The sequence below is a fragment of the Ambystoma mexicanum genome, chromosome 10 (genome assembly GCF_040938575.1).
Source record: "Ambystoma mexicanum isolate Mex_15411 chromosome 10, UKY_AmexF1_1, whole genome shotgun sequence".
Classification (NCBI taxonomy): domain Eukaryota; kingdom Metazoa; phylum Chordata; class Amphibia; order Caudata; family Ambystomatidae; genus Ambystoma; species Ambystoma mexicanum.
The window spans coordinates 290904400-290931976 of NC_090932.1; the positions used below are offsets into that span (position 1 = coordinate 290904400).

Genomic DNA, 27577 nt, shown 5'->3' on the forward strand with positions numbered 1-27577 from the left:
ATACAGCATATCATAGTACCCCCGAAACGTTTCATCAATCCTGCCGCTATCCCTAATGGACTCACCCTCTGCAGTCATGATTTCCACTATAGGTTGTAGATGACGTTCCTGTCGAATGGCCCACGCAAGCGTTCTGCTAGGACGGTCCCCCTCCACGAACCTGGCAGCTATAATCGGGTCTCCCAAAAATCTGTCCTTGTCGGCCAATAAAAGACGTATTTCCTGTTTCTTGACTTCCAAGCTATCCTGGGTTTCAGGAGAATTATTCATGGCCAAGCTCAGCTCCAGCTCCTTCAATTCCTTTTCCTTTGATACAATGGCCCTACGGATACACCTCAGGACCCCCCCCACCCCTCCCTCCTGAGAAATACACCAACCCCGAATGAACACCTTAAACGTTTCCCAGACCACCCTAGGGTCCGGAACAGAGTCAGCGTTTATTAGAAAGAATTCGGATATAGCCTGGCGGGTATTCTTGCGGAATGCTAGGTCCTCCAGGGCTCGAGCTCTGAATCTCCACCAGCGTTGTCTAGAGAGGATGGATGGGGCATCGAATTGGACTAAGACAGGAGAGTGATCTGACAAGGTGCGAGGTAATATCAAAGATTTAGACGAGCCACGGGACAGTTCAGGGGGACGAGTAGATGTAATCTATTCTGGTGGAGCTCTCGTGCACACTCGAATAAAAGGTGAATTCCCGGGTGTTCGGGTGTTGAAGGTGCCAGAGGTCAACCAGGGAATAGTCCGAACCAATGGAGGACCATTTGCTAGCCGCATGAGAGAGCGAGGTCTGCGTTGAGGAAGACCTATCGAGTGTTAAAGACAAAGCCACATTGAAATCCCCCACCCAGACCACCTCATACCCTGGAAACGTACGTAAGTGCATAGCGCAAGTTTGAAATCATTCTGGGCAATCATAGTTGGGGCCATATATGCTTACAAATAGGACAGACCAACCCACAATTTCCCCCGCAACCAGGGCAAACCGGCCCTTTGTGTCTGTGAGTGTTTTATGCAGTTTGAGGTTTAGTGAACGGTGAATGTAGATTGCCACACCCCTGGAATGGGTAGAGTAGGACAAGGCATATCTATGTACTCCCCAGCCCGTTAACGCTGGCACTTATGCTCCGGCCCCAAGTGGGTTTCTTGGACACATAACACATTGGCGCGATGGCTCCTCAAGTAGTTTGCAAGGAGACGGGTCTTTTTCCCGTTAGTGAACCCCCGAATATTCCTTGTGACCACGGTGAGTGTCGTGTTAGAAAGTGCTTCAGCCCCTCGGGGCTGGGTTACGTCAAGTGGGAACTACGACAGTAAATAGAGGCAGCTAGTTTAGCATGGAATGTGTATACTGAACGTAGTGAACACGGAATGGAACCCCAAGGTGCCAATAATTTCAAAGACCTGAAAGAGAGAACCCGCCCACCCCCCCCCCCCCAAAAAACCCACAGTACTTCTCGTACAACCGTGAATACCCTCTGAACTAGAACTCCCACCCCTCCCTCCACCCACACCAGGAACCCCAATCTACCGGCTGACACATCCCACCCCCCACCCAAAAACCCTATACCTAACACACCAAACAAGAAAGCAGGTCCGCTGGGCATGGGGGGTGCTGGTGGCCGCTGCAGCTCCTTCTGTCCGGAGGCTATACCATATCCCCTGAAGTAGATACCATAGCCATATTACCCCTTCATCAACAACAAGAAAATGTAAACAGACAACTATGTTCCCCTGCGGGGGCCCCAAACCATACATGATAATGAAGCATTACAACCAGCGTTCAGATCAGGGGGAACCCCAGGGTGATTCATCCGGATCCGGAATTTCAGTTGCAAATCTCTCTGCCGCATCTGATGAAGTGAAGAACAGGGTCTTGCCATCGTGCACAACCCTTAGCTTCACGGGGTACAACACTGCGTAGTGCACAGCCTTTTTCCTTAGAATGTTCTTAGCATTTTGAAACGGTTTCCTTTGGTCCGGAACTTGCTGGCTGAAATCCGGGTATAACCGTATTGTTGCGGAGCCCCATCGCAGAGTTTTCTTCTCTCTCGCCGCACTCCGCAGTGTATCCTGGTCTCTATAGTTGAAAATGCGGGCAATGATGGCCCTCTCAGGAGCGCCCGGGCAGAGGCCGGGTCGCCAATGAATGATGTGCTCGCTCCACCATGAAGTGGTTTGTGACCGGCGTGTTTTCGAGGATTTCCATCAACAGCCTTTCCACAAACTGTTCCATATTGTCAATCTGGGTGGATTCTGCCACCCCCATAATCCTTATGTTGTTCCGCCGGGATCTCCCCTCAAGATCCTCGTTCTTGGCCACAACCTTCCGTACCGTTTGTTGGAGGGAGGCGACCTCTCGCTGGAGCGATGCTATTTTGTCCTCACCGTCCCCAATTCTATGTTCGGCTTCGGACATTCTGCCACACAGTTTATCAATCTGGACCGCAGATATGTCCACCTTGCAAGATAAAGCGTCAATTTTTACACCAAGACTGTCCGTACTCCCCTTCAGTGCCGACAGAGTTTGGTTAAGGGCCCCAATGTCAATCTGTGAGGAGCTAGAGCTCTTGTCCTGCTGTGGCGGATCACTGTCCTGCCTGGCAAATTGCTCCATCTGGATTGCTTTTTCTGATTACCCATGTCAGGCAGACACCACAAGGATTGTTTTAGCGTGTAAGAGCCAGCTCTATGGAGAAGGACTGTGGTGTAAACTAAGGTGTCAGCTTCGGATAAATCTCAGTCATCAATGGCCCAGACCTCCCCCTTTTGCGCCCCACAAGTAGGAATCACAGCCAAGCGTGAAGGGCCGCCGGGGGGCGAGAACAGGCCGGGCGGTCCCTCCCCCCAAGTTCAACCACAGGAGCAGGTTCCAGTGACTCCCGTGGGGCGTACGACCCCCCAGGGGACCCAGGGCACCAGCCCAGGCCCAAATACGGCACCTCCCCCGCCACACCACCAAAGACAGAGGCACCAGGCCCAAAGAGCGCTCCAGGAGAAGGGACCACAGGGCGCCGCACCAGAGATCCACCCACTGGCATCTGCAGTCCAGAATGCAGGAGAAAAGAGGTCCTCCAGTATGGGCCCGGGATGTGGACCCACCGGGCGCCGACACGAAGTGAGGCCCCGGTCCACAAGGGCAAACCTCCAGCAGTAACCGGATCGGGAACTCAGGGGGAACAAATTGCTGCTGCAGTTCAGATTATCCCCCCGGGCCCCCACCAGACCTCCGGGGTCCCACGCCGATGCTCACCTCCAAGCCGCGAACTCCACGCTCCGCGGGCAGGACGTCCGCACTCTGCTGCCCGGGAACAACCAGCTCCAAAGCAGGCCGCGAGGTCAGGGCGGGGGGCCCCCACCCACACCGGGCACGGCTTCAGCCCAGGCACCGCCCGCACCAGCCAACACAGACCCGTGAGGACGCTCACTCGGATCCCCGGCTCCCAGCGCCCCGGACCATGCCAAAGCCACTAGTGTTGGGGGAAGGACTGCGCGCCACAGATCGCAGGGCCCGATCCTCCAGGAATGCCAGAATCCTCGGACCTCCAGAGCTGCCACCTCTCCCAGCGATGACAAGCACCCTCCGCCGCAGTTTAGCTTCAGAATCACAGCTAGTTGCAACGATACTAGGGTTCATTTTGTCCGTATAACTTAGCCTCCAGTGGAGTGCTTTCAGGCTGTGGCCATCTTGTGCACTGCGTCACAGCGCCCCCGTAAGTAAACTTTTCTAATGGATTCCTTCCTTTCACAATTTCCGCATCTGATAGCCATATCTCAGCGCAGCTGTTCTCTAGAACCCTTTCACCGCCACACGGCTGCTCGTCTGGTCCATCCGATGCCTCTACGTGCCCCGTGACAGAAATGACATTGGGGTCAGTATAAGTAGCGGTGCAGCGCCCCATGACCCCAGTTGCTTTTTTCCATGCACTCTGCTTATCGGGAATGTGCTTGTCAAGCTTTTCTAAAAGTGATTTGCCATGGCTACTCAGTCGAAAGCGTCTGGGTTCAAGCCATGAGTGGACTGCGGTAGGCAGATGTCTGTCTCTGATCCGCTTCTTATTTGATTGTACTGTCTGGGCGAAGACCACAACACCCATGACTGCAGGTCGTGCTAGTTTATGTACCCAAAGGCCCTTAGGGAGTGGGCAGGAAAATGATTCACCTTCATCCACAAGGCAAAGTTTCTGCGGTCTCTCTCAAGGTCATGGACCATTGCTCTGAAGATCGAACTGCTCCGCAGACGAGAGGGAGGTGGAGGAAGAAACACTGTAAGAGGTTGTGCTCTCAGAGCAAGTTCCCTCACCGGAACTCTTTTTCCTCATCGAATAAAAAAATGCCACTGCTCTAAGGGTTCTCCGGAGTGGTTGGCGCAGGTACCCTTTCCAACCCAATTCTCCATAATGGAGGAATGATAAAGATTTCACCTTAAGATGCTTGACATCTTCGCCCAGGCACCGGCGGTTCCAGCCCGGCACCTGTGGCGCAGGCAAAGGCACCACTGGCTTCGGGTGTGGCGCCAATGGGTCACACTGTGTCTTCTGTGACTGGCGCACAGGCGACCACTCCTACATGCTTACGGGCTCGGGCCTGGTGCAAGCGGAGGATGAGATCACTCTGCGCCCGCGGTATCGACAGCGGCAGCCTCTTCGGTGTCGGCGCCAATCGGCACTGTGAACTCCATAGCTCCACAGGAATATGTCCCACTTCCTAGAGACACTTTTATGTCGACTTTTATGACGAGGAAAGCAACCAAGTCCCATTTGGATTTGAACCCATTGGTCCTAGGGAAGAATGGGACTTCCCTGAGGAGTTCTACTGGAGTGGCGACATGCTGAGCCTTGCAGCTGAACTGCAAGGGGCCAGCGATGTGGACACTTCCGTGGAAATGGACATTCTGCCAGCACGAACACCAGGTAAACCTCATGCTGCTTTTCAGCTCTTGATGGCAAAGGTGGATGATACCCTGGCGGTCTCTCAGTGCTGTCCAGGTCCAGAGTGCGATACTAACTCTGCGATATTCTGGATGATGCTCCAAAGAAAGACGCTGACACCCTTCACCGTGGCGGTGGTAGCCCCAGTCTTGGAAGTATGGGAGAAACCTGCCTCTGTTGCTCCAGTGGAGAGGGATGTGTCGAGGGAGCACCGTCCTGCACATTGAGACCCAGCTTTCCTCTCCGCCCACACATCACCTGGAGGCCTGGTGGTACAGGCCACAACGGCAAGCCTGAAGACCTCTACATTTCCGTCCCTTCCATCGGACAGGGGAAGCAAAAGGCTGGATACGTGGGACATGAAGGTGTTTGTGTTGGACAGTCTAGCATTGCTAGCCATGAATGCATCTTGTGCAGGGCCAAGTTCTCCTTTGGCGTCTGGTCGGCTGTAGCTGGTGCGGCAGAGCATGTTTCTGTCCCTGCTCTAGGACAGCACGGAGGCGGTGTGCAGATTCTGCAATCTCGCCTAGACACGGCGGACTGCGTGGGCAGGTCCATGTCCACTAGTATTGTGGTCAGGTGCCATTCATGGCTAAGGACATCCGGGTTTGCGGCTGACGTCCAGTCGAGGCTGCTAAATATGCCTTTTGACGGACAGAATTTATCTGGAGCTAAGGCTAACAACGCCCACCAGAAAGTCCAGTCGTCTAAGGTGACTGCCAAGTCTTTGTCTCACGATCCAGCAGCCCCCCACGCAATCCTCATCACGGGGCAGGGATTTTTTCCCCTCTCGCACGTTTCCCCAGAGGGGCTGTGTTCAACCGGCCCCACTCAGAGGCCAAGGCAGACGCTTCCCAAGAGGCAGAGGGAGATGTTTGCAGCAGGAGGTACTGCGGCAGCTGCTGTCCCCTCTGCTCCCCAGTGCACCGAACCTTGATCACTGGCTACGGCACCCATCACCAGTGGGGGGGAAGGTTATCCTAGTTGAGCTGGGATAGGTCAGAGACAACGTCTGATGCTTGGCACAGACAAGTCATCAATCGGGGGTATTGCCTTCCTTTTCCTCAACGCCCACCCTGACCATGGGTCACTTGCCGCCCCCCTCTCTTTGGTCCCCATTATCCTGGAGGCGGTACATTAGCTTTTGGCAAATAACGCTATCCAAATAGTTCTGCGATCAGAATAAGGGAGGGAGTGGTACTCCACTTATTTTCAGGTGCCAAAGAAGGACGGAGGGGCCTTAACACCATTCTGGATCTGCGGCTACTGAACTTGTTCCATTTCAAGGACAAGTTCAAGATGGTCACTCTAGCCCAGATCCTGCAAGCCCTCGATCTACAGGACTGGTTGTTTTCCCTGGATCTTCAGAACGCTTACTACTTCCATGTGCCGATCATTTGCAGCAAAGGAAGTACCCAAGATTCGTGGTGGCTCAACAACATTACCAATTCAGGGTGGTGCAGTTCGGTCTTTTGTCAGCACACAGGGTTTTCACCAAACTGCTGGCTCAACTCAAGGGCATCCATGTCTGTCCCTACCTGGACAGGCTCATCCAAGCTCGCTCACCAGAGGTAGTGTCGGAACATTTACTCTGTGCATGTACATGCACTCTTTTGCACAGTTTGGGCTTTTTCCTGAACTTCAAAAAGTCTCAGGTTCTACTGTCAGTCTCTCTGATTTATCATGGCAGACTTGGACACTCGCCTGGGCAGCGCTTTCCTGCCCGAGGACTGAGTGGCAAACTTTTTCCAGTTAGTCAATGTCCTTCAATCACAGACACAAGTCCGAGCCTCAGCCTTTCTGCGCCTTCTGGCCCTCATGGCCTCCTGCATCCTAGTGGTGCCGGAGGCAAGGCTGTTCATGAGATCACTTCAGTGGCTTCTTTGTTACCAATGGTTGAAGTTCCATGACCACATGCCAGACCATCAGGAGGACTCTAGTCGGGTGTGACTAAGGACCTAGCATGGTGGGCCGGGTGAGACAATTTGCTGAAAGGCGTTTTGTTTTGGCAACCTTGACCCCAGGTGACGGTGGTCATGGATGCATCTCTGACCATTTGTGGTGCTCACTTGTCAGATTTTACAGTGAGTGGACTGTGGTCTCCTGTGGAGTCTCAGTAACATATGAACTTGCTGGAGCTCAGAGCAGTCAGGCTGGCCATGGTCGCCGGCCTCTCCTTGTAAAACACAAGACTGTGCTGATCCTGATGGACAACACAGTGGCCATGCACTACCTCAACGAACGAAGTGGAGTGGGGCCCTTGCCTCTGTGCACAGAAGTAATGAGACTGGCTCTGGGCTCTGAGAACAGTGTCCCCCTGACGGCAGCTCATCTGGCCGGATGGGAGCATGTCACCACAGATGCATTGAGCAGACAGACCTCAGCCTCTCACAAGTGAGAGCTCTGTCAGGAAGTTCTGGAGGAGATCATCTCTCTATGGGGGACTCCTCGAGTGGACATCCACTATCAACAAGAAGTGCAAATTGTTTTGCTCAAGGGAATTTCCTCATCAGAGAGCTCATGGGAATGCACTGACGGTCAGATGGACTTTCGACCACCTTAATGCATTCCTGCCAATACCTGTCATTCTGCTGATCCTCAAGAAACTATGTCTGTTCGAAACCACACTGTTCCTGATTGCCACGGACTGGGCCCACGAAACGTGACATCCGCAGTTGCTGGACATGTACATCTGTCCTCCCTGGTGCCTTCCGAGGAGAGTCGACTTGCTCTCCCACACAGAGGGGCGGGTCCTCCATCTGAACCTTAACATCCTGAACCTTCATGCTTGGCTACTGAGAGGCTGAAATACAAGGAGTGGAACTTGTTGGATGGTGTACTCCTCTCAGCTCAGAGACCTGCAACAAAGTCCATTTATGCCTGCAGGCGGCGTACATTTTCATTGTGTGCAGGAGAAGGACCTGGATCCCTTATCCTGTCCTCTATCCCCTGTGTTGGACATTCTGCTTTCTTTGGCCCACGCAGGCCTATAGATTGGTGCTCTAAAGGGTTACCTAGCTGCTATTCTTATGTTCAAGAGGCCCCTGGAGCAGGGCTCGTTTTTCTCAATCCCCACTGTTATGCAGTTGTTGCAGGGTTTGAGTAACCAGTTTCCTCCCTGCAGGTTTGTGGTCTCTGCGTGGGATTTGAATTTAGTTGATACACTTCCATGAGCATTCCGTTTGGGCCGCTTCATTCCTGTTCTATCAGATTGCTCTCCCTTGAGGTGATTTTCCTGGTTGCTATCGCTTCTGTAAAATGGCTGAGTGAGCTCCAAGGGTTATCCGTTTTACTCTCTCTTTGTTTTTTTCCAAAGAGAAACTGACTTTGAGAGTGAGGGCCCTCCTTTCTGCTGAAGGTGGTCTCAGACTTCCATCTCTCTCAGAAGATCCATCTTCCTGTGTTCTTTTCTCAAACTCCCCATTCCTGAGGAATATTTTTATCGACTGGACCCGGTATGGGCCCTTAAATTCTATGTCTCTTGTACTAGAGAGGCTATGAAAGATGACCAGCTTTTTGTTGGTTTCGCTGGTGCTCGTGCTGGCAGGGCTGCGACCAAACAGACCCTGTCCAGGTGGATAAATTTCTGCATCTCACTATCTGGCTGGGAAAGATGTGCCTAAGGTTCTCGGAGATCATTCCCAGAGGAGTGGCTGCCACCTCTGTCTTGCAGAAAGTGGTGGGTTCCCTATCCTGGACATTTGGCAGGCAGCAATGTGGGCATCTCTGCACACATTAGCTAAGTATTACTGCTTGTATTTCCTGAGGGGCCAGGATGCCCGTTTTGGTATGTTAGTCCTTTAGAGTTTTTTTGGTTTAGGTGGTATCCTTGTTTTCCTTCCTTCTCCGGATTACGTACTGCTTTGGGAGTCTATCATAGATGAGGAATCCATGGCAGGAAGGAATTCATTAGAAGAACAAATTACTTGGCTCTCTGTAATGTTCTTTCTGATGGATGTTCCTGCCATGGATTCCTCATCGCCCTGCCTACCTGCCCCTCTTGCGGAAAGCTAGTACACTATTGGTTCTACAGTCCCTCAGCATCAGAGTGCTAGGAGAAAAATGGTGGAACTGAGGGCATGGTGCTGCTACTTATATTGGCACCAATGTCATTTTCGGCGCGAGGCGCGTACAGGCATCGGACGGACCAGGCTCAGAGCTGCGCTGCGCCCGGTGCCGGTGGGAAGGTTTCCGGAGAACAGCTGTGCTGGGATATAGATAGCTTGGATGAGAAATCCGTGTCAGGAACATCCATCAGAAAGAACATTACAGTGAGGTAATTTATTTGTACGTCTATTCAAATATTTGCTTAATGTAGCAAGATTTACTTTAAGCTGTTTCTGTATCTTGGCATGATGGTTGAAACTATCATCTCCCAATGTTTGCTAGGATGCAATGTGCCATCTGCATGCCCTTTCCTGACTTGTAAACATCAAACTATTCCTGGCAATGGTTTCCTGTGTCATCAAGTCATTGATATTCACACTGCCTTTCATTACTTTTTTACTTGTCCTGTGTACGTGCTTTGCTGACATGAAGCTTCTCTCTTTTTTCCCCATCTTGCTTTCTTGCTGGCCCTGCTGCTGTCTAGGAATGTCCTCCAAGGAGATTTATGGTAATTAAAGCTTTGCAAATTGGTCTGTAATGTTTTTGGTTTAAGATTCCATGCATGTTACTTACCGTTGTGATTTTTCTACTCTTTTAACCAAATTTCCTTTCCTCTAAACTCATGGTAAGGCCTAGCTTCAAAGCCACTTAAGGGGAGCAAATAAAGTGCCAAGGATTTGAATGGGGCAAAGAGTTGCTCGGTTTGAAATCACTATTCTTTGAGAGCAAATAGGTTTATGAATGGAATAGCAAGGTGCTATGTAAGAAACCTGAAGGTCTCTGACTGACTAGTCCCCGTGGGTCTTTCAACCAGATGGCCAGGACGCGGCCACTGCTATTGGATTCAGTACCTGGGGGTGGACCAGTGCGGGAGGATCACCTGGATGGGGGTCCTCGGGGAGTTGAAGTGGGACACAGACGGGTGAGACGCAGCATCAACTTCTTTGCAACACCTTTTCCCCATCCTGCTCCGTAAGATACACCCTCCCCCTCTTTTAACACAAACACTTTCTGACAGACCGATTACCCTGAAAGACAACGGACTAACACCAGAGCCCCATAACGGACATGTCCCAACTCAAGGGTCAGGCAGAGTCGGGCAATTGCCACTCATTTCACACACCTCACTGCCCTTTCACTTCCCCATAAGGATAATAATCGGAGTACGAGAGCGCAATCTGAGTGGGGCGGAATCACGAGGAAGCAGTGATTCCAAGATGGCAGTTAAAACGGAGGAGGAAGGCAGTGCGACCTCAAATGACGTCAAGGAGAGCATTGCCATTTTCAGCCCAGACCCACGAAACCTCTAAACAAAAATGTAAGAACGCGAATCACAGCTGGCGGATGGTGTGACGGATGTCATCCGTACATGGAACCCTCCTGAACTGATAGCCATGGCGGGGAGACGAGGTTACCATCGTAGTACCGTCCTTGACTCTAGCAGCAAAAGAATTGCCAACAAGTTCAGCACAGTCAGTGAGTCGGGAGGGAACCTGATAGGGGCCGGACTGTGTTAAACCTAAGGTTGCAGTGTCTACAAGAAAGAAGATTAAAACTACAAATACCAAGAGGCCATAGGGAAGGCCGATGGGAGGTGTCAAAGTGGTCATACAAGGGTTCAGCCAAATCCCTTGTACAATCGAAAGTCCTTGACACGTTAAAGTACAAAGAATTGTGAAATTGGCGCTTGCACCCGGCTGAGGAGAACGCCGGTTGAACTGTGCGAAGCCTGACTGGGGGCTAAGAGAAAGCTAGGGGCAGGGAACTCCTGCTTTCTGAGAAGATTTAGAAATTGTGAACTGTGGAACGCGAGAACCCGACTGAGGGATGTCCACAGTGAGTCGTTGGTCTGAGCCCGACTGATGGAGAATAACGTAGAGAGACGGATTGGAGCCGCCTGAAGGGGATACATGATGAAAAGTAATCGCCCTACGTAGAGAGAAATTATAAGGAACTTTGGTTTTTGTTCGTTTACAATGCATCAGGCCCTCTGAGGTAAGAGACTTTGTTTAAAGGAGTCTTGGACACAGAAGGTCCGGCCATTATTAAAAAGAACTGTAACCTTGTACTGGAGAAGCTCAAGAATGTGCTGTGCTTAAGATTCCTGCCTTTGTCCCGTGCTAGAAAACTTGCGGAAGGGAGACCCTAACCAAAACAACCTGACTTATGATTTTGTGAACACTTCTTTCTTTTCTTGTGAACACTATACCACACTGTTTTGTAACTTAGCGTAAGGATTGCCAATAGATTTTTTAGTATAGGCCCTTATTATTTGAGGGTCGTAGCATGCTCCCATCTTAGATTTAGGTCTAGGTTAGTCATTTTTCTCACCCATTTATAAAGTTTAATAAACATCCTTGAACTGTGATCACTTGTGTCTGTCTTTAATGTTGCCACCATGAGTTCCTTACAGCTGCATGCTACTTTGTTCTAGGCAGAGTACAAAGAATTTAGTTTGCAGAGTAAATGCACATTTCTTATGCGTTCCTACCTCCCACAGATTCCCCATTTTAGATATTGTATCTCCAGTCCTGGAGTGTTGTCGGACCAGTACATGTGGAGTTGCCATGCCCCATGACCTCAGTTTCTTTTTCCCATCACACTCATAACACTTCATGAATGCCACATAGCTTTGCTAATTGACCTACGTCATGCCTATCCGTCCAAAAGATTTGGACTTGAAGCCCTGCCCTGACTGTTAAACCCACACAGGGTATGTCTCTATTGCCTCGGGGACGACTATACAACTAAGGATTGTGATTCCTGCCAATCTATGTAGTCTGAGGCTATGTGACGATCCTTCAGATAGTGTCACTTTTCCCAGGGGAGAATCCCTACCCAAGAGGCTAGGGAGGTGGGGCCGCTAACCATTAGTCCCCCTAGGGGTGGTAACATGCAGGAGGATCTCATGGACTGGGACTCCTCTCCTGGGGATGAGTCTTAAGATGGATTTCTGAACTCTGACCTGGTGGGCAGAGGTTCAGAAGGCCAGCCTAGTTTCTTGGAACAGGTTAACCTTCTGGACAAGCCAGACCAATCAAGGTAGCATTGGCGGCGGTCAAGACTAGGTCTCAGAAGGGGTGAGGGTGACTGAAAGACCTCAATGAGCACACAGAGTAAAGCACACTTACAAATCACTCCCAGTCAGGTGTATACATATTGAAAATACAAATACATTTATTCAAGGCCTTTGAAGTTCACCACACTGTAGTTATCAACAGTAATACTTTTAAACCAACACAATCCTACTAAAATACACATATAGACCAAGTGGCCTAAAGGTTAATGCACGAAATGGGTCCACAGCCTAGAAAGGGAAGGAAGCAGGTAGTGCAATTAGTCTTTAGGCAGTTCTGCAGTAATCCCAATCCTAACTGAAAGGCAGTCCAGTCCCTAAGAAGAGGGGAGCCTATTGCTCAAATGTAATTGCAATGCTGGCGCACGTAGTGGAGATGGGCAAAAATGGGGTCTCTTGTAGAGTCTGTAGCAGCTCAGGAAGGCAGGGGAGGTGATGCAGAATAAGTTCACATTATTCGAGGAGGGTCTCCCCAACAGGGCAGAGCAGGTTCCAAGAGTTGGGAATAGTTCGATAGCTCAGGCTATCTGGGAAAAGGAGAGTGGACCTCAGGGGACACGCGTGCGTAAAAAGGGTTGAATGCGCTAAGGGCCACCGGTAAGGGTTGCTAGTACAAGGCCTCAACCACCTAGTGTGCCCTACACGAGGAGGGCGGACATAAAGAGTGCGACACGTGCAGACTACATATGGAGAGAGGGTGAACTTGTGTTGGCCCACAGCCTTCTGGACATAAGGTGCCTGGTCCACGACATGGGCGGGCGCCGGATCAGAGGGCAGCCTTATATGCCTACGTGGGAGGACATAACCCACTCCAGCAGCGCATAGGTCGCTACAAGACTCTCCCGGCGTGGCCTTTCCGGGCCATAGCAGTAAAAGAGGCCTGGTCCCACTGAGGCAGGCAGGAGGCAGGGCTTTCCCACAAATCGGCGACACGTCGCCATGTCCAGCAAACCTCTGAGAACAAAGGGCAAGCAACCCACGCTAGACGAATACACCAGGACACCGTTGGGCCCAGAGGGAGCCAGAAGTAAGGGCAAAACCCCGACCGGGGGTGCAGCCACCATGGGCACTAATCAGGAGGTCCTAGCGGCGATTGCTGACCTGAAAGTGGCTTGGGAGACCAAATTGGGACTGGCTATGACCAAACTGAAGGCGGCATTGGAGCTTAAAGTAGGTGCGGTACAGGAGGAAGTGAACCTTCTCCGGCAAGATGTCAGGTCACTGGCGGAACGCACAGAAAACTTGGAAAAAGAGGTGGGCCCGAATACAGCGGACTGTAAATCTCATAAAGCAGACCTTCACGCCCTCGTGCAACATGTGGGCAACCTAGAGAGCATGGCAGAAGAGGCGGAGGGACGCGCCCGAAGGAACAACATCCGCATTGTTGGCTTGCCGGAGGGAGCTGAGGGACCCAAACCTACGGAGTTCATCGAAACAATGTTACTGCAGGAAATAACTGGAGGAGTGTTATCCCAGGGGTTTGCGGTGGAAAGAGCGCACAGGGCCCTGACGAGGAGGCCGGCCCCGGGTAACCCCCCTAGGCCGGTGATCGCCAAGATCCTGAACTACAAAGTCCGTGAACGGATCCTTGAGCACTTTCGGAAGGGCGGCACGATACAGAGGGGACCAGCAAATATAACTGCATACCCAGATTACACCCAGTTGGTACAGCGCAGTCGCTGAACTTTGGGATGGTGAAGAGAAGGTTGCGTGAAGCAGGCCATAAATATATGTTGCTCTATCCGGAGAGACTGAAGGTGTTCTACAAAAACAGAACCTTGTTTTTCGAGTCTCCAGAAGAGGCGATGGAGTGGCTTGACATGCAGAGCTGCCCCCAGGAATCTGCCATCCAGACAGGAGAAGGTGATGGAAGAGATAAGTAAACCGTGCATGCTGCACCGTGGTGGTCGCAGCTTAAGACTATGGGACTTGATTATTATGCTAGCTGTAGCCCATGTGCGGGCTTGATTAGCTTACAACTGAACTTGATCTGTGTGCACTGAGACTGCGAACACATTAAGGGAGCCTCATGGAGCTAGTCCTCAAACCCCCATTTAGAATAGTTTAGTTAGGTTACTGGTAGTCCAGTGACACCCTGCCGGGTTTCTGTCCTCGGCACACCAAGGTAGAACCAAACGCGAGGTCGCCTGAGATTCAGGGATGGAGCTGGGCATTTGTTGGGGAAGGGAAGGGTGGGGGGAGCGAGGGGGAGTTGAGGAGGGGTTTGCAGTTGGGAAGTTGGGGAAAGGGATGGTTGTTGGGAGGGAAGGGGTTAGGAGCCAAAATGTGAATCTAAGTAGGTAGGTGGTCGGGGGGAGGCGGAGGGCGAGGCATCGAATACATGGCGTCGGGGTGCCTTATAGTGGCTACCTGGAACGTCGGGGGCCTCAACAGTTATTTGAAGCGTAACGAGTTGATGATGTACCTGAAGAGGATGAGGATTGATGTTGCACTATTGCAGGAGACCCACCTCACCAGGGAGAAATTGGAGGTTGTTAAAAGGAAGTGTAAGGGGTGCACGGCTGGAGCCACATACTAGCCCTACGCTAGGGGTGTTATCATTTGGGTGGCACCGCACGTGCCATTTCAGTTGCTTCAAACTACGGGAGACCCGGAAGGCTGGATGATCGTGATGAGGGGTATGTTGGAAAAACAGGAAGTGTGTATTGTAAACTTCTATACCCCTAATCAGGATACAGCAGCTTACTTTCGGACTCTTTGTGGCAAGATTAGCCCCCTATTAGGTGGCGGGATCCTGTGGGGCGGAGACTTCAACTGTGTGCTGAATCCTAAGGTTGACAGATCAGATAGCAAGCTAGACAAACCCACTCCGGCTGCGAGGGTGTTACAGGCCCTCCTGAAAGACTTTGACCAAGTTGATGTCTGGAGGCAACTGCACCCGGCTGTTAGGCAATACTCACACTATGCAGCGCCGCATGATCTGTATACGAGGCTGGGCTACGTGTTCACCACTACAGGAATAGCTGAAGAGATGAGAAGCGCGGAATATAAGGCCAGGGTGCTCTCGGATCATTCCCCCCCTGGTCCTGGAGTGGCGACACCAGCCTCCCAGCGCGTGGCGTCCTACTTGGAGGCTCAGGGCCGAGGCGCTGCAGGACCCGGGATTCCGGGAGGACTTGAGGGAGGCGATCACGGAGTACTTTGAGATCAATACTGGCAGTGTTAGATCCATGGGAACCGTGTGGGAGGCATTCAAAGTGGTAGTGCGGGAGAGTTGCCATCTCGAAATCTAGAGGGCTCCAGGGGGACATAGATCGGGAACTGCGGGGACTGGAGGAGGAGTTGGAGGACATCATGCTCAGGGGGACACCTCTGGTGAAGAGAGGGTCAGGATGGGGCAGCTGCAACGGGCAAGTGGGGAACTCTGGGATAGGCTATGCAAAATAAGCTATAAGAAATATGTGGTGAGACAGCATGTGGGAGGAGACAAGCCGGGCAGGTTGCTGGCCTGGCTATATAAGAGCGAGGAGCCATAGCAGGTGATCAGGGAAATTAAGGGGGAGGGAGGCCAGATACGGGATACCCAAGAGGGAGTGAATGAGGAGTTCCTGGGATATTATAAACACCTCTACGAGGACCCTGGTGGATCAAGGGACCATGAAATCCCGGAAACGCTGGAGGATATAGGCCTGCCCACCCTGGACATCTTGGAACGGGTGGACCTGGACGCCCCATTCACAATAGAAGTACTGGAGCTAGTGATTCAGCACCTGCCCACCTGTAAGGCTCCAGGGTCAGATGGGCTCCTCAGTGAATTTTACAAGGCCTACAAGTAGGAGCTGCTCCCCCCGTTGCTGGCTATGCTCAATGAGGCGTACGAGTGTGGCGGGCTGCCGGAGTCCTTGCGAGAGGCGGTGATCATTCCGCTCCTAAAACCAGGTAAGCCTAGCACGGACCCTGGGTCATACAGACCCCTATCGATGCTCAACCAAGATAGCTAAATCCTCACAGCAGTGCTGGCAAACAGGCTTAAGCGGGTCATTGGTAAACTGATGCATCCTGACCAAACAGGTTACGTCCCAGGCAGGGACATAACGGATAACCATAGAAGATTGCACCATATTATAGATCAAACAAAGGGGGACCCGGGTGAACTGGCGATCGTCTCGCTTGATGCGTTTAAGGCCTTCGATTCAGTAAGATGGCCCTGGCTGTTGGTGACTTTGGGAGGCTATGGAATAGGGCCGGGGTACCTTAGGTGGGTTAAAATGCTGTACAGCTCCCCAATCGCTAGTGTTAAAATGGGTGCTACCATATCGGATAAATGGCAACTTGGCAGGGGCACTAGACAGGGCTGCCCCTGGTCGCCCATGTTTTATATACTAGCATTGGAACCTGTGGCCGTCTGTCTGAGACAACAGTATGAGGAGATAGGGATCCGTACTGCAGGGGGACCGCATCTTGTCTTGTTATATGCCGATAATATACTGTTGTATCTGCGCTTCCCAGAAGAGAACATACAATATATTCTGGAGATAATGGAGCAGTACGCTGCTCTCTCCGGCATAGCGGTCAACCCCAAGAAATCCAGCATATTCCCTCTGGGGAGATACAGGTTTGTCCCACCCAGGGACTTGCCGACACTACCAATACCCTGGAGCACCAAGACGTCCCGATACCTCGGGATTGATATATACCACACTGTGATAGAAGAACATAAACATAACACGGAAAAGGCGGTAGAAGGCATCAAAAACAGTATGGTATTTTGGTCCAGACTACCCTTGGCCATGATGGGGAGAGCAGCTCTACTAAAGATGGTAGTGTTGCCTAGACTGTTACATTTCTTTGTAAACATCCCGCATGTGATCCCTAGGCGCTTCTTCGCTAGTCTCCAGAGTGTGTGCAGGGGCTTTATTTGGCATAACTCCAGGAATAGGGTGGCTCTGGAAACTACAGAATTTGTGTGACAGGGGAGGAATTAACCTGCCAAACTTCGAGATATATTATTTGGCAGGACTGCTGCAGTACGTGGCGAGGTGGCTGTCTGAGGAGGAGACGGCCGAAACCTGGCTGCTGTGCATGGAACCTGCTCCCTTCTTCCTAAGGGAAGTGGTATGGCTGTCCAAGCCAAGGGTAGTAAGGATGGCGAGGCTGTTGGTGCTTGGCTGGGAGTTGTGGCACAGAGCATGGCAGATGGTGGGACTCCCGGCCTCGTTTTCTATGCAGGTGCCACTGGTGGCGCTATGTAGAGGGGACCCTCAATTGATACACGGGGTCCGAAAGTACTGGGAACCGATGGGTCTGGCCACCCTGGGAGATATATGGCAAGAGGGGGAGGCACTGGAATTCCAGACATTGATAGAAGACACCGGGGTGCATAAGGGGCAGTACATAACCTACTCTAGAATGGTTAAACAAGTGAGAGAAAAGTGGACGGCGGTGGTGCTACCTGAACAACCGGATGCTGCTGTGGAGACGATATATGATATTTAAGAAGGTGGGCATGAGGTATCCCGGATATACGAGCTGCTGGGATCTAAGGTGGGGAGGGAATTGCTCCAACTGAGACTACTCTGGGAAGAAGAGGTGGGAGAACCCATGTCAGACGGGCTCTGTGATAGGGCCCAAAGATATCATAAAAAGGTATCCCGGAACGCAAGGCTCCAGCAAATTCAATTATATGTCACGCACAGAGCATATCTCACCCCTAGATAGATCGCCAGGTTTGGGGGGTTAGACGACTCAGAGATGTCCCAGGTGTGGGGAGGAGGAAGCAGGGATGCTACATATGTTCTGGGCCTGTCTGGAGGTGGGGAGATTTTGGTTAGAACTGAAGACACGCTTGGTGGGAAAAGGCATCAAGCTGGAGGTAGAATCGGCCTGGCCATGCATGCTGGGAGGTTTCCCTAGGCCGCGCAATCTAAGGCATATTATCAAAATGAAGGACCTGGCATACATCCTTGCCAAACGAAGGATTGCGATGTGCTGGAAGGCTGCTCAGAGACCAAGGATGGAGTTGTGGTGGGCAGACCTCTTGAAATGGGCAGAGGCAGAAACCGCTGCTTGGTTTGATGCGGTCTGTAGGGGAGGGGAGGAAGAGGTAGGACCCTTAATAGAATGGAGGCAGTTGGTGACAACAATGGTGGGCTCCCCCCTGCCCGATCACGGTGATGATGATACGGACTATACGATAATGACCGGCCTGCCAGCTGAAGCGCAGGCTGATGACATAGACACATTGGCTCAAGTTAAGGGCGGGGTGGGAGCGGGACTATGGAGTGCAATTTGTGAATGTTTTGCCACCGAATTTGACGTAATTATTGCAATGTTTGATGTGTTGATTAAAATAAAATAGTTTAAAAAAAAAAGGTAGCTACTCACCAACCCTTGTTGACGCACTCCGGACCAAACTTCAGCAGTCGAGGCCAATTCGGTTGCAGGTTCAAATGTGGCAATTCTGTGGCTCTGCGGCTTTCAGCGACGAAGTTACAGCATTGATTCCCAAACGGGACAGTGGCGATTTCTCTGCTCCTGGTGGATGGATCAGGCCAGTTTCACTGTAGCATGCTTCAGGGGCAAGAGAGTCACAGCAGCAGTGCACCTGCAAAGTTCGTCACCATGGCTGGGCGACACATGTACTCCGGTTCGGGCGCTCTCTCTTTATTCCAGACTTGGGAACGCCAAGTGTACGAAATTCGGTGCGAGTGCTGTGAAAACAGAGCTTGCGATGTACCAAGTTTCAAGGGCCTCATCGAAACGGCGGAAGTATCAAAGCAAAGGTCCTGCGCAAGCTGGTCAGCCCACTGGTTGGCCCAGGGACACTTCAGAGAAGGCTTACTTGCAGGATTTGATGAAGGTGCCAAAAATAGTTAGTCCTACTATTCTAATGGGTCAAAGCGTCTTCGCAGACCTTCTAGTTCAATCAGATGAATAGGGGTCCACCGGGACGACATCGAGCTCAGGGTGCCAAACCTTCCAGCGGGTCACCAGCGGTTCCTCGACTCTGCTTCTTAGTTTCAGGATACTTGGATCCTATCCTTCATTCAGTAAGAACTCACAAGGTCGACATGGTATGGGTGTTTGGGGCCTTCTCTTATCCAGAATCTCCTTCGCGCCAAAACGAAGAGGACCCAATGGGAGATCTGCTCACATACAGGCACACCACGGTGGTCCCAGTCATTCACAGCACACCAGATTCTCTGGCACCAGGATGTGTATTGGAACGAGACAGTCCACCCCACATCCTTGAAGCACACTCGCAAGGCATGCAGAAGCCTGCGAAAGCTTGGCATTTCACGGGAGAATGCATGCCCAGATAAGGACTGACCCGGGTCGGCTCGAAGGTGAAGGGGCAAGATGGACAAAGGACCAGACAAAGAACCTCGTGGCATGGGCATTTTGGAGCCAGGCCACCTATTTGTGCCAAAGGCAGTAAGCATGGTTTTCCTGGCAGGAAAGGGTTAAACTTACATGAAAAGATCCGGGTATATGTATATGGGGTAAGCTCCCAGGGGTGAAAAACACAAAATACGGAACAAGATGGGCCGGTTCCTGCTGATACTAGCCAAAAGCTGAATGGCGATAGCATGGAAATTCCCACAAGGCCCGGCCTTAAATATGTGGCAGGCGGATGTGCGTAGGTGGGGTGTGGCAGAACTAACAATTTTGCAGAAGGCGCAGATACTGAGATGGAAGGGGAGGGAGTGACGATACATTGGTCCCAACTGCTGAATGATTTGTCAAAGGCCAATGACCTACGTCTGCCGTGTAAAGTGACTAGGTAGACGCGGGAGGTGGTGGGGTCAAAGGGGAATTGGGAGGATGTGGACCAAGGGAGTGGCTTTGGAGCCACCCGGGTCGCAGGGACATTACAGACTGCGAAGGATTGTTCACTGTCAACCATGCAACGATTGGAGAGGTCTGGAGGGCACAACCTGGATACTCTAATGAGAGGGTAGGAGGAGGTGGTTCTTTGGGGTAGTGATCACGGTGATGTTATAAAAGTGTTTTTTTTTTAAATTGCGTGAAAAGATAAACTGCCACCAGCCCTGTCCAAGGCACATCTGCACTTTTCCTAAAAATCCTTTAAGAGTATCTAGGGCCTTTAGAAATGACGGGAAGACCCAAGTGCACTGTACTGTAAGGTACATTGTGCACTTGCAACATGTTGTAGAAAAGTTGCAACATTGACAAGGACTAAGGAAAACAGTCTCCCAGTACTGACTGACTGACTGTAGGGTCATTTGAGTTTCCCCATAATAAAGTGAGCGAAAAGCCCAGGGGAGTGCCGCTGAAGGCTGTGCTCCACTGGCATGGTCAGACTATGGTGTTAAACAGCAAAAGGTTGGGGGGGGGGTTACACAACTGGAGGGAAAACTTCACATGAATGTGAATCTTTCCTAACAATGAGGATTCGATTGGGAGGCACAGTGTTGGGGAGATGTATCATGTGTATGCTTCATCCCCTCTCCTAGTGAGACCCCAGCACTTTTTGGTGGACTTTTGGACCTTTTCCGGAACTCTTGAATCAGTGGAGCCTTTTTCCACTCATTCATTCTTCTGGGCTCTGTCTCTGGAACTCTATTCTTTGTATTTTACCTGTACTATGGAGTCCAATTTTCGCCATAGCTCTTAAAGGCATCTGTATTGTTCTGTTGCAGAACACAGTTCCTTATGGACAATGTTGCTGTGGATATTCTTTTCATTATCCTAAAGTAACCACCATTCTTATCTCTCCTAAAACGTTATAGTCTGAGAGATTGGCATACACCACTTTATATGGAGTGCCAAAGGGATACTTAGTATCCCCCTTCTCTCTGCCCCTGTGACCTTTTAGTCACATAGACAATCTCTTAGTTATGACTGGTGGCAGTGGATGTGTTCTACCAACTATTGTGTGATTTTGTATACCGCAGGGTATGTCTAGTGCACAATAGGGGTACCCAAGTACCAACCTGGGGCCTCCCTTCAACCATTACTGCCGTGGTTGTACTTTGTTAGCCCTTGTACCATTCTGGGAGGGGGAGGCCGGTGTGTGTGTGTGTGTGTGTTTTGCCTTTGTTTGGATACTGTGTGTGCCCCCGCCCAAGCTCCAGAGTGTCTGGGCAGGCAGGAAGTGGGGGAGGAGTTTTCCACCCCCTCTGTCCTTTGTCTGCTAGAGTTCCCGAATAGGAACAGCTCCCACTTCGGGTCTCGCTGTCCTGATTGGACAGCCAAACACCACTTTTTATAAATTGCTTAGAGAGATTGCAGAGGAGTGTGTGCTTGCATTGTATAAAAGGTGAGGCTTCTGGAGTGAAAAGCAAGCTGACCAATGTAAGCTAAAGTAACTGAAGAAGAAGAAAACTACCAGAGACGCCTGCAGACCCTTTGCAACACTGTGAAGCGATCACTGCTGTCCTGACCCTGTTTTCTTTGCAATAGATTAGCTCCAAAGAGGACGACTCCTTCCCTTTTGATTGGTGGGAACAACCATTCCGAAGACTAACTTTGATTATAGCCATCTCCCGAGTTCCTGTGAGTTTCCAGAGCTGCAGAACCCCAATACCCAGAGATCTGCTGCAGGTCTTCTGCTCATTTCAAGTGCATCGTTGTGGAAAGGCTGAATCCTTCCAAATCTTTGCTGAGCCTCAAATGACACTGCAGAGATCCAATCCAACTCGCCCAGCCCCCCCTTCCCCCATCAGAGTGCTGGACTGCAGGAAGCAAAGTAGATTGACCAGGCAATTCGTGTCCTTTGTTGGTGCTGCAGAAAAGGCGCCAAAACAGCAGAATGACCAGATAAGTTGCTGAAAGTCTACCAAGGTTCTTGAGTAGTACAGACTGATAAGAGTTGGGGATCTACAAACCACTGGGATAGCTTACTAAAGTCTTCCCTCCAAGTGGGACTTTAGAAAATGTTCCCTAACACACAGCCCCTTAAAACACCAACCCAGTAGGCTGACTATAACGTCCAAATCCTATCAACATAAGATCACCTACAAAACTGTGTTATTTTGAAATATTGAATCCATCTGATTATAAAAGTACTGAGACAAAGAAGTGCTCAAAACGGCTACTTTGAGCAGCAGGAAGGCTATAGCTGCTGATGTCAATCGGAAGGACATACGCTGGGGCCGTTCCCGCTATTTAAACTGAACAGCAAAGACGGACTGTGTTCTTCGTCACTCTCTGACCCGCTGGAAGCTGTGATGCGACCAGATAGAGAACCAGGTGGCAGAGGAGGCTGCATTGAAGCCTGGAGAACTGGGGCAAGGCTTCGGGATACAACAGTGAGGCTCGTCTCCAACGCTGAGAAGCGAAATAGCGGGACACCCGAGAAGCATCTTGCAAGTCGGTTATGAACCGGCATGATAAACTTGTAGAGACCAGAGGTAGTGGCACGACCTTTAGTGGGTGGACCCTTCGATCCGACAACTGTGCCGAGACCACCAAACCTAGCCTACAACAAAACAATGTAGGTAACTATCCGGAGAGAGCGCAAACCACGAAGGAGGTGTAACCGAGGGGTCCGACAGCTATGCAGAGGCGGTCCACAATACCCTTAGGTACAGAAAGGCGAGATGCAGGGACCTACTGAAGGAAGAAGTTGAACTAACAAGTTTGGACCCAGGACCCCTAGTGAAACCGCTGAGAGTTCCCCGGGAGAAGTCCGGGAGGTTACAAGACTGTAAACTGCAAAGAAAGAAAGAAAGAGAATGCCGTCAAACATTTTGTGAAATAGTTCCCAGGCCAGTTCCACAAAACTGTGGTGCTGGAATGTCGAAAATGGGACTCCAGTAACAGCTTCATTGTCCCTGTGGAGGAGGATCGAGAGTTACTCTAAATCTAAGGCTCGTGAAGACCTCCCTAAGCGAGCTACAAACCTTGTTGAGAAATGTGAGAGAAATTGGGAACCAGCTAGGAGAAGGGAGTCCTTCTCCTAGCCCAACGAGAACTCTGTGCAACTGTTTGTTTTTCAATTGGGTTACGAAGAATCCAAAGCTATTGTGGAACTGTTGTTTTGAGGAAAACTGAAAGGCTTTTTGATGATTTACATCCAGGCGAAAGGAATTATTCTCCTGGATTACGAACAGTAGCAGCACTTAATGGTGTTTTGTTGTAGTGACGGGGATAGAGCAGGCACTTTTTGTGACCGGGACAGTGCTTTTTTGTTTGACTCACACAGGTAGTGTAAGGGTCTCGAAATAGGAGACTAACACAGAGGGCATATTTTTGTTTAGAAACTTTTACTGTATAAAATTTAAAGGAGAAACCCCTATCTTGCCCTATTACTAACTGGGAATTCCCTGCCTCAACCAAATACTAAGGACTCTGTCAGGATGTCCGTCAAAAACAAATAGTCTGCCGTCATGTGTCAAAAGCCTATTACCTTCCCTTACACTCTAAATCAAACTGAGTAAAGGGGTGATCTTCTTGGTCAAGAAGAATGGCTCCCTTCTTCTGGACAATGGACCAAAGTTCACTTTTGGGTGATGTAAAAAGGAAATGTTCTTCAAAAAGTTCAAAACCAAAAGTCTCAGAAATATTCCTGGCTTGGCACTCCACCAATGCATGTGGAAAAAGAAAGTCTTGTATCTCCAAAGAGTTGGGGGTCCGAGTGGGGGTGGGGGGTCTCTCACAGTATTAGGAAGAATGACTTCCTTCCCCTGATTTCTTTAGGCTTTACAAAGCACAACTCTGAATGCCGGGGGGGAGGGGGAGACTTCTCTTCCCCTGTGCCTTTCAGGCATTCTTTTGTCAGTTCAAAATGCCTGTGGTAATGGCTGCTTCCCCAGGCTTTTCTCAGCATTTCACAATTCACCATGTCGGGGGGTGGTTGCTTCCCTTGACCTTTCTCAGCTTTCTAGACACAGTCAACCTGGTTTACTCCCCTGCCAGGTACTGTGACTATGAAGAACAATGAGTATGCTTCTTGTCACTTTTATGGGTGCAGGTCCCAGACTCACACTTTCTGCTTTCTCCTTCTATCTGATAGAATTGGTTCCCTCTGCTGCCAAGTACTATTTTGCTTTTCCCAATAGGCAAAAGTTCCTTTCTCTCTCGATCGGGATGCCAGACCCTAGATTCTCGGCTTCTTTATCTTCTTGAGTTTCTCTACCACTTTCTTGGGGCCCCGGCACCTCCCCTGCCAATCACCTACCTTTCCTTGCGGTCTGCAGTGGTCCTGTGTCTTCCTGGATGCCTGCGATCTGCCGTGGGGCTTCTGCCGTCTCTGTGTTTCCCTCCGTTCTGTGATGGCTCTGCATCAGAAACCTTCTTCTGGCTGGTGTGACTTGCGTTTCCCATGCTTGCCGGACTTTAGGGATGCCAGCAGCCACTTATTCTCGGCTCGTCGAGTGGTCTTCCCAAACTGGACCTGCTTTGCTTTGGCTTCCTCCCATCTGAGCATCCTGGTCTGCCTTCTTTCTCTTCCCTAAACCGCGCTGGCTCTTGCGGTTCATCCCGGGAGGGCTTGACGATATTATGAGTTCTTCCTCAGTTTTTATACTTGTGCAATGTCCATATAGGCTAGGATGCTTACTGTGGTTCCGCTAGGCTATCTTCATGGCTCTGCAGATCTTCTTCGTCTCAGTACAAGTATGATCACTTCTTATTGGGTTGGCCAGGCTCTTCTCGTCCCAGTTTTCCAGTATATTTGAGTCAAGTGTTCCCTACTGTTCCTCATCTCGGTGGTTCTGATAAGGGCTGGATTATTGTCACGATGCCCGCTCCCGGGGAGCCAGCTCAGGCCCTGCGTCCCCGAAAGCAGACATCAAGTCCCCGGGGAAGGTCCCAGCAACCCCTTATAGGGGCCCTTTGGACAGCGTCCTGGCGCCTATGGCGCCAGGCTCATAGAAAACGTCAGTCCTGGCGCCATAGGCGCCAGGCTCATTATGAAAGTGTTTGGGTGCACTTACCTGATGCAGACCATGCTGCAGAACCCCGGCCTCCTTGAGGCCTGAAAGGAACTACTTTACCTGTGGGACTCATTTACCACCCGGGCGTGTTCGGGGAAGGATACATCCCTGATTGGAGGAAGGACACATTCTAGGAACTTCTTCCAAGGCTATTTAAACCACACCCGATCAGCCACACGTGCTTCGCATTGTTCTGCATCTAGCAGCTGGACGCTCACCGTGTCTGCTCCTGCATCCTGACTTCTGCCACACCTGCCAGCATCCTGAATCGCCTGCAAAGGAAGGGAACAAGAGAACAGGAGAAGGAAAAGGCCTCACCTGCTAAATCTGCATCCCAGAGACATTTCGCCGACAATCCTGAAAAGGAAGACATTTATTTTTAAAAGCACATCGCATCGATCGCTGCAGCGCCGCATTCTACTCACCTTTACAGGGCGCCTCCATGTTCAGCAGCGACCATCCGGATTCGCAGTCGCGCCCCCGCGCCTAGGGAGAAAAAGACAAGAACAAAGGTGAGAGAAAGAAGGGAAAAGGGAAGCTAAAACTCCATGTCAAGACTTACCTGTTGGGTCATTCCCTTTTCATTTCGGGTCCGCGCCGCATCCAGGCATTTTCGGACCCCGGCCCCTAAGGGGAAAAAGACATCAGCGTTAATGAGTGAATGAAAAGACATTACCAAAACACTCATTAAAGACTTACCTGATTTCCACAAGGATTTCACCGCTCACCTCGGGTCGGTGCCTGTTCCCCGGCATTCCGTACCCCGGCCCCTATGGGGAAAAAGACACTAGCATTAGAACATTAATGCATGGACACAAGGGGAACCACTTATAGAAAAACTTACCTGGAAGCCAAGCAAGTTTGGTTCTCACCCATCCGAAAATCCAGTGACGTAACTGGATACCAACGCGCCCCTGCATCAGAAGCAGGATGGAGAGCTCGTCCTTCCAGACCCTAAGGTGAGACGCTACGGGGAAGCACAGCAGGGTTTTGAGGAGGGTGAGAGGGGTAAATGGGAGGCCGATTGCATTACCCCGCAGGCAGTTAACCCCCTATTCTCACCTACAGAAGGATACTTCTGCGAGTCAGACAAGCCAGATCTGGGGCCCGGTCCAGTCCGTCTTCCGAACCCTGCACATCACCTTAGACGAGGTCACAGCAGCGCGAACCAGGCCAGCGCCCCCGTGGGAGTCAGGTGAGCGTTACAATTATCTACTTTACATGGACATGAGTGACTAATGTACTATGCTCAGAGAATGAGGATGAGGGAGTGTGGGATGTGTTGTGACCATACCACACTCTCCTCGAAATCGTCCCTAGCCCCATGGGGGATCCCTCCCCATTAGATCCCCCCCCGCTGAGTACCAACCCCAGTTGGACTATTGGGTAGCGGCATGGCCTCATGGGAAGATGCTCCCCCTTTCGGGGAGACAGGACGAAAACCAAAGACTCGTCAGAGTAGGAAAACCCCCTTAGAGTTAAGGATGGATAGGTTTAGTTTTTGCTTATTAAACGTCTATAGCGACCACTATTTATTTATTTATTACATTTATATAGCGCGCAGGCAGCCCTGGGGCATTGTGGCGCTGTTACTTGCAGGGGAACTTAGTTACAGGTACAGGTACAGGTTGTGCCATGGGTTACAGTAAGGCAAGATCCTGTGTTAAGCGATAAGTAGTATCATACACCATAATACATCATACACCATAGTACATCATACATGTTAGTCATGAAGGTTTAAACATGTGGGGTTGGTTAGGTGAACAAGGTAGTTTTCATGGCTTTGCGGAAAGCAATTAATGAGGGTTCAGCTCGCAGAGAGGTGGGCGGGGTGTTCCAATGTAGAGCAGCAAGGTAGGGGAAGCTGGCGCTACCTGCTCTAGCTCTTTTTACCCTGGGTACGGAGAGCATATTGGCATAGGGTGTCCTGGTAGGTCTGGTGGAGGCGACCGGGTGGATTCTCTGGGATAGGTACGCTGGGGCTGAGAGGTGGATGCATTTGTGGGTGATGCTTAACGCTTTGAATAAAATCCTTTCCTTTATGGGGAGCCAGTGTGATGCTTTTCTGGCAGCAGTGATGTGCTCTCTCTTGGCAATGCCTTGTGCAGCACGCAGGGCGCTGTTCTGGATTACTTGCAGCTTCTCGAGGTTTTTGTTAGAGGTCCCTAGAAAGAGAACATTACAGTAGTCTAGCCGGGAACCAGTTATGGCTCTGGCTATGTTGGTGCAAGTGTCTTTGGACAGAAATGGCCTGATTGCGTTGAGGGGTTTTGCATGGTAAGCCGCAGAGGAGGCGATTGCATTTACTTGTCTGGTCATGGACAAGTTAGAGTCAAGATAGACCCCTAGTGTTTTTACTGTGTCCAGTACTGGAATTCTGATTGAGTCAATGGTGAAGTGACTAAACTGGGCGTCAAGTTTCTTGAGGGTGTCTGGGGAACCTACGAGTAGGAGCTCAGTTTTGTCGGAGTTAAGGCAAAGGCGGTTGATGGCCATCCACATTTGGATTGTGTTATATATGTCGTTGAGAGTTGCGCAGTCAGTGTCATAGTCACCTGTTAATGTGAGAAGGATCTGAGTGTCGTCGGCGTAGTTGGTGT

The 27577-nt window shown here is 50.8% G+C and overlaps 1 protein-coding gene across 3 annotated transcripts in view; it reads left to right on the forward strand.

The window, feature by feature from the left end:
• The window catches only part of UGGT1 (UDP-glucose glycoprotein glucosyltransferase 1), a 2047742-nt gene that overhangs the window by 948049 nt on the left and 1072116 nt on the right, over positions 1–27577 (forward strand). For 2 of the 3 annotated variants that reach the window (XM_069617855.1, XM_069617854.1), the window contains exon 21: positions 9523–9546. The exons of the other annotated variant lie outside the window; for it this stretch is intronic. In XM_069617855.1, coding sequence (XP_069473956.1) covers positions 9523–9546 — 24 coding nt within the window. The remainder of the gene's footprint in view (positions 1–9522; positions 9547–27577) is intronic. 3 annotated transcript variants of the gene reach the window in all.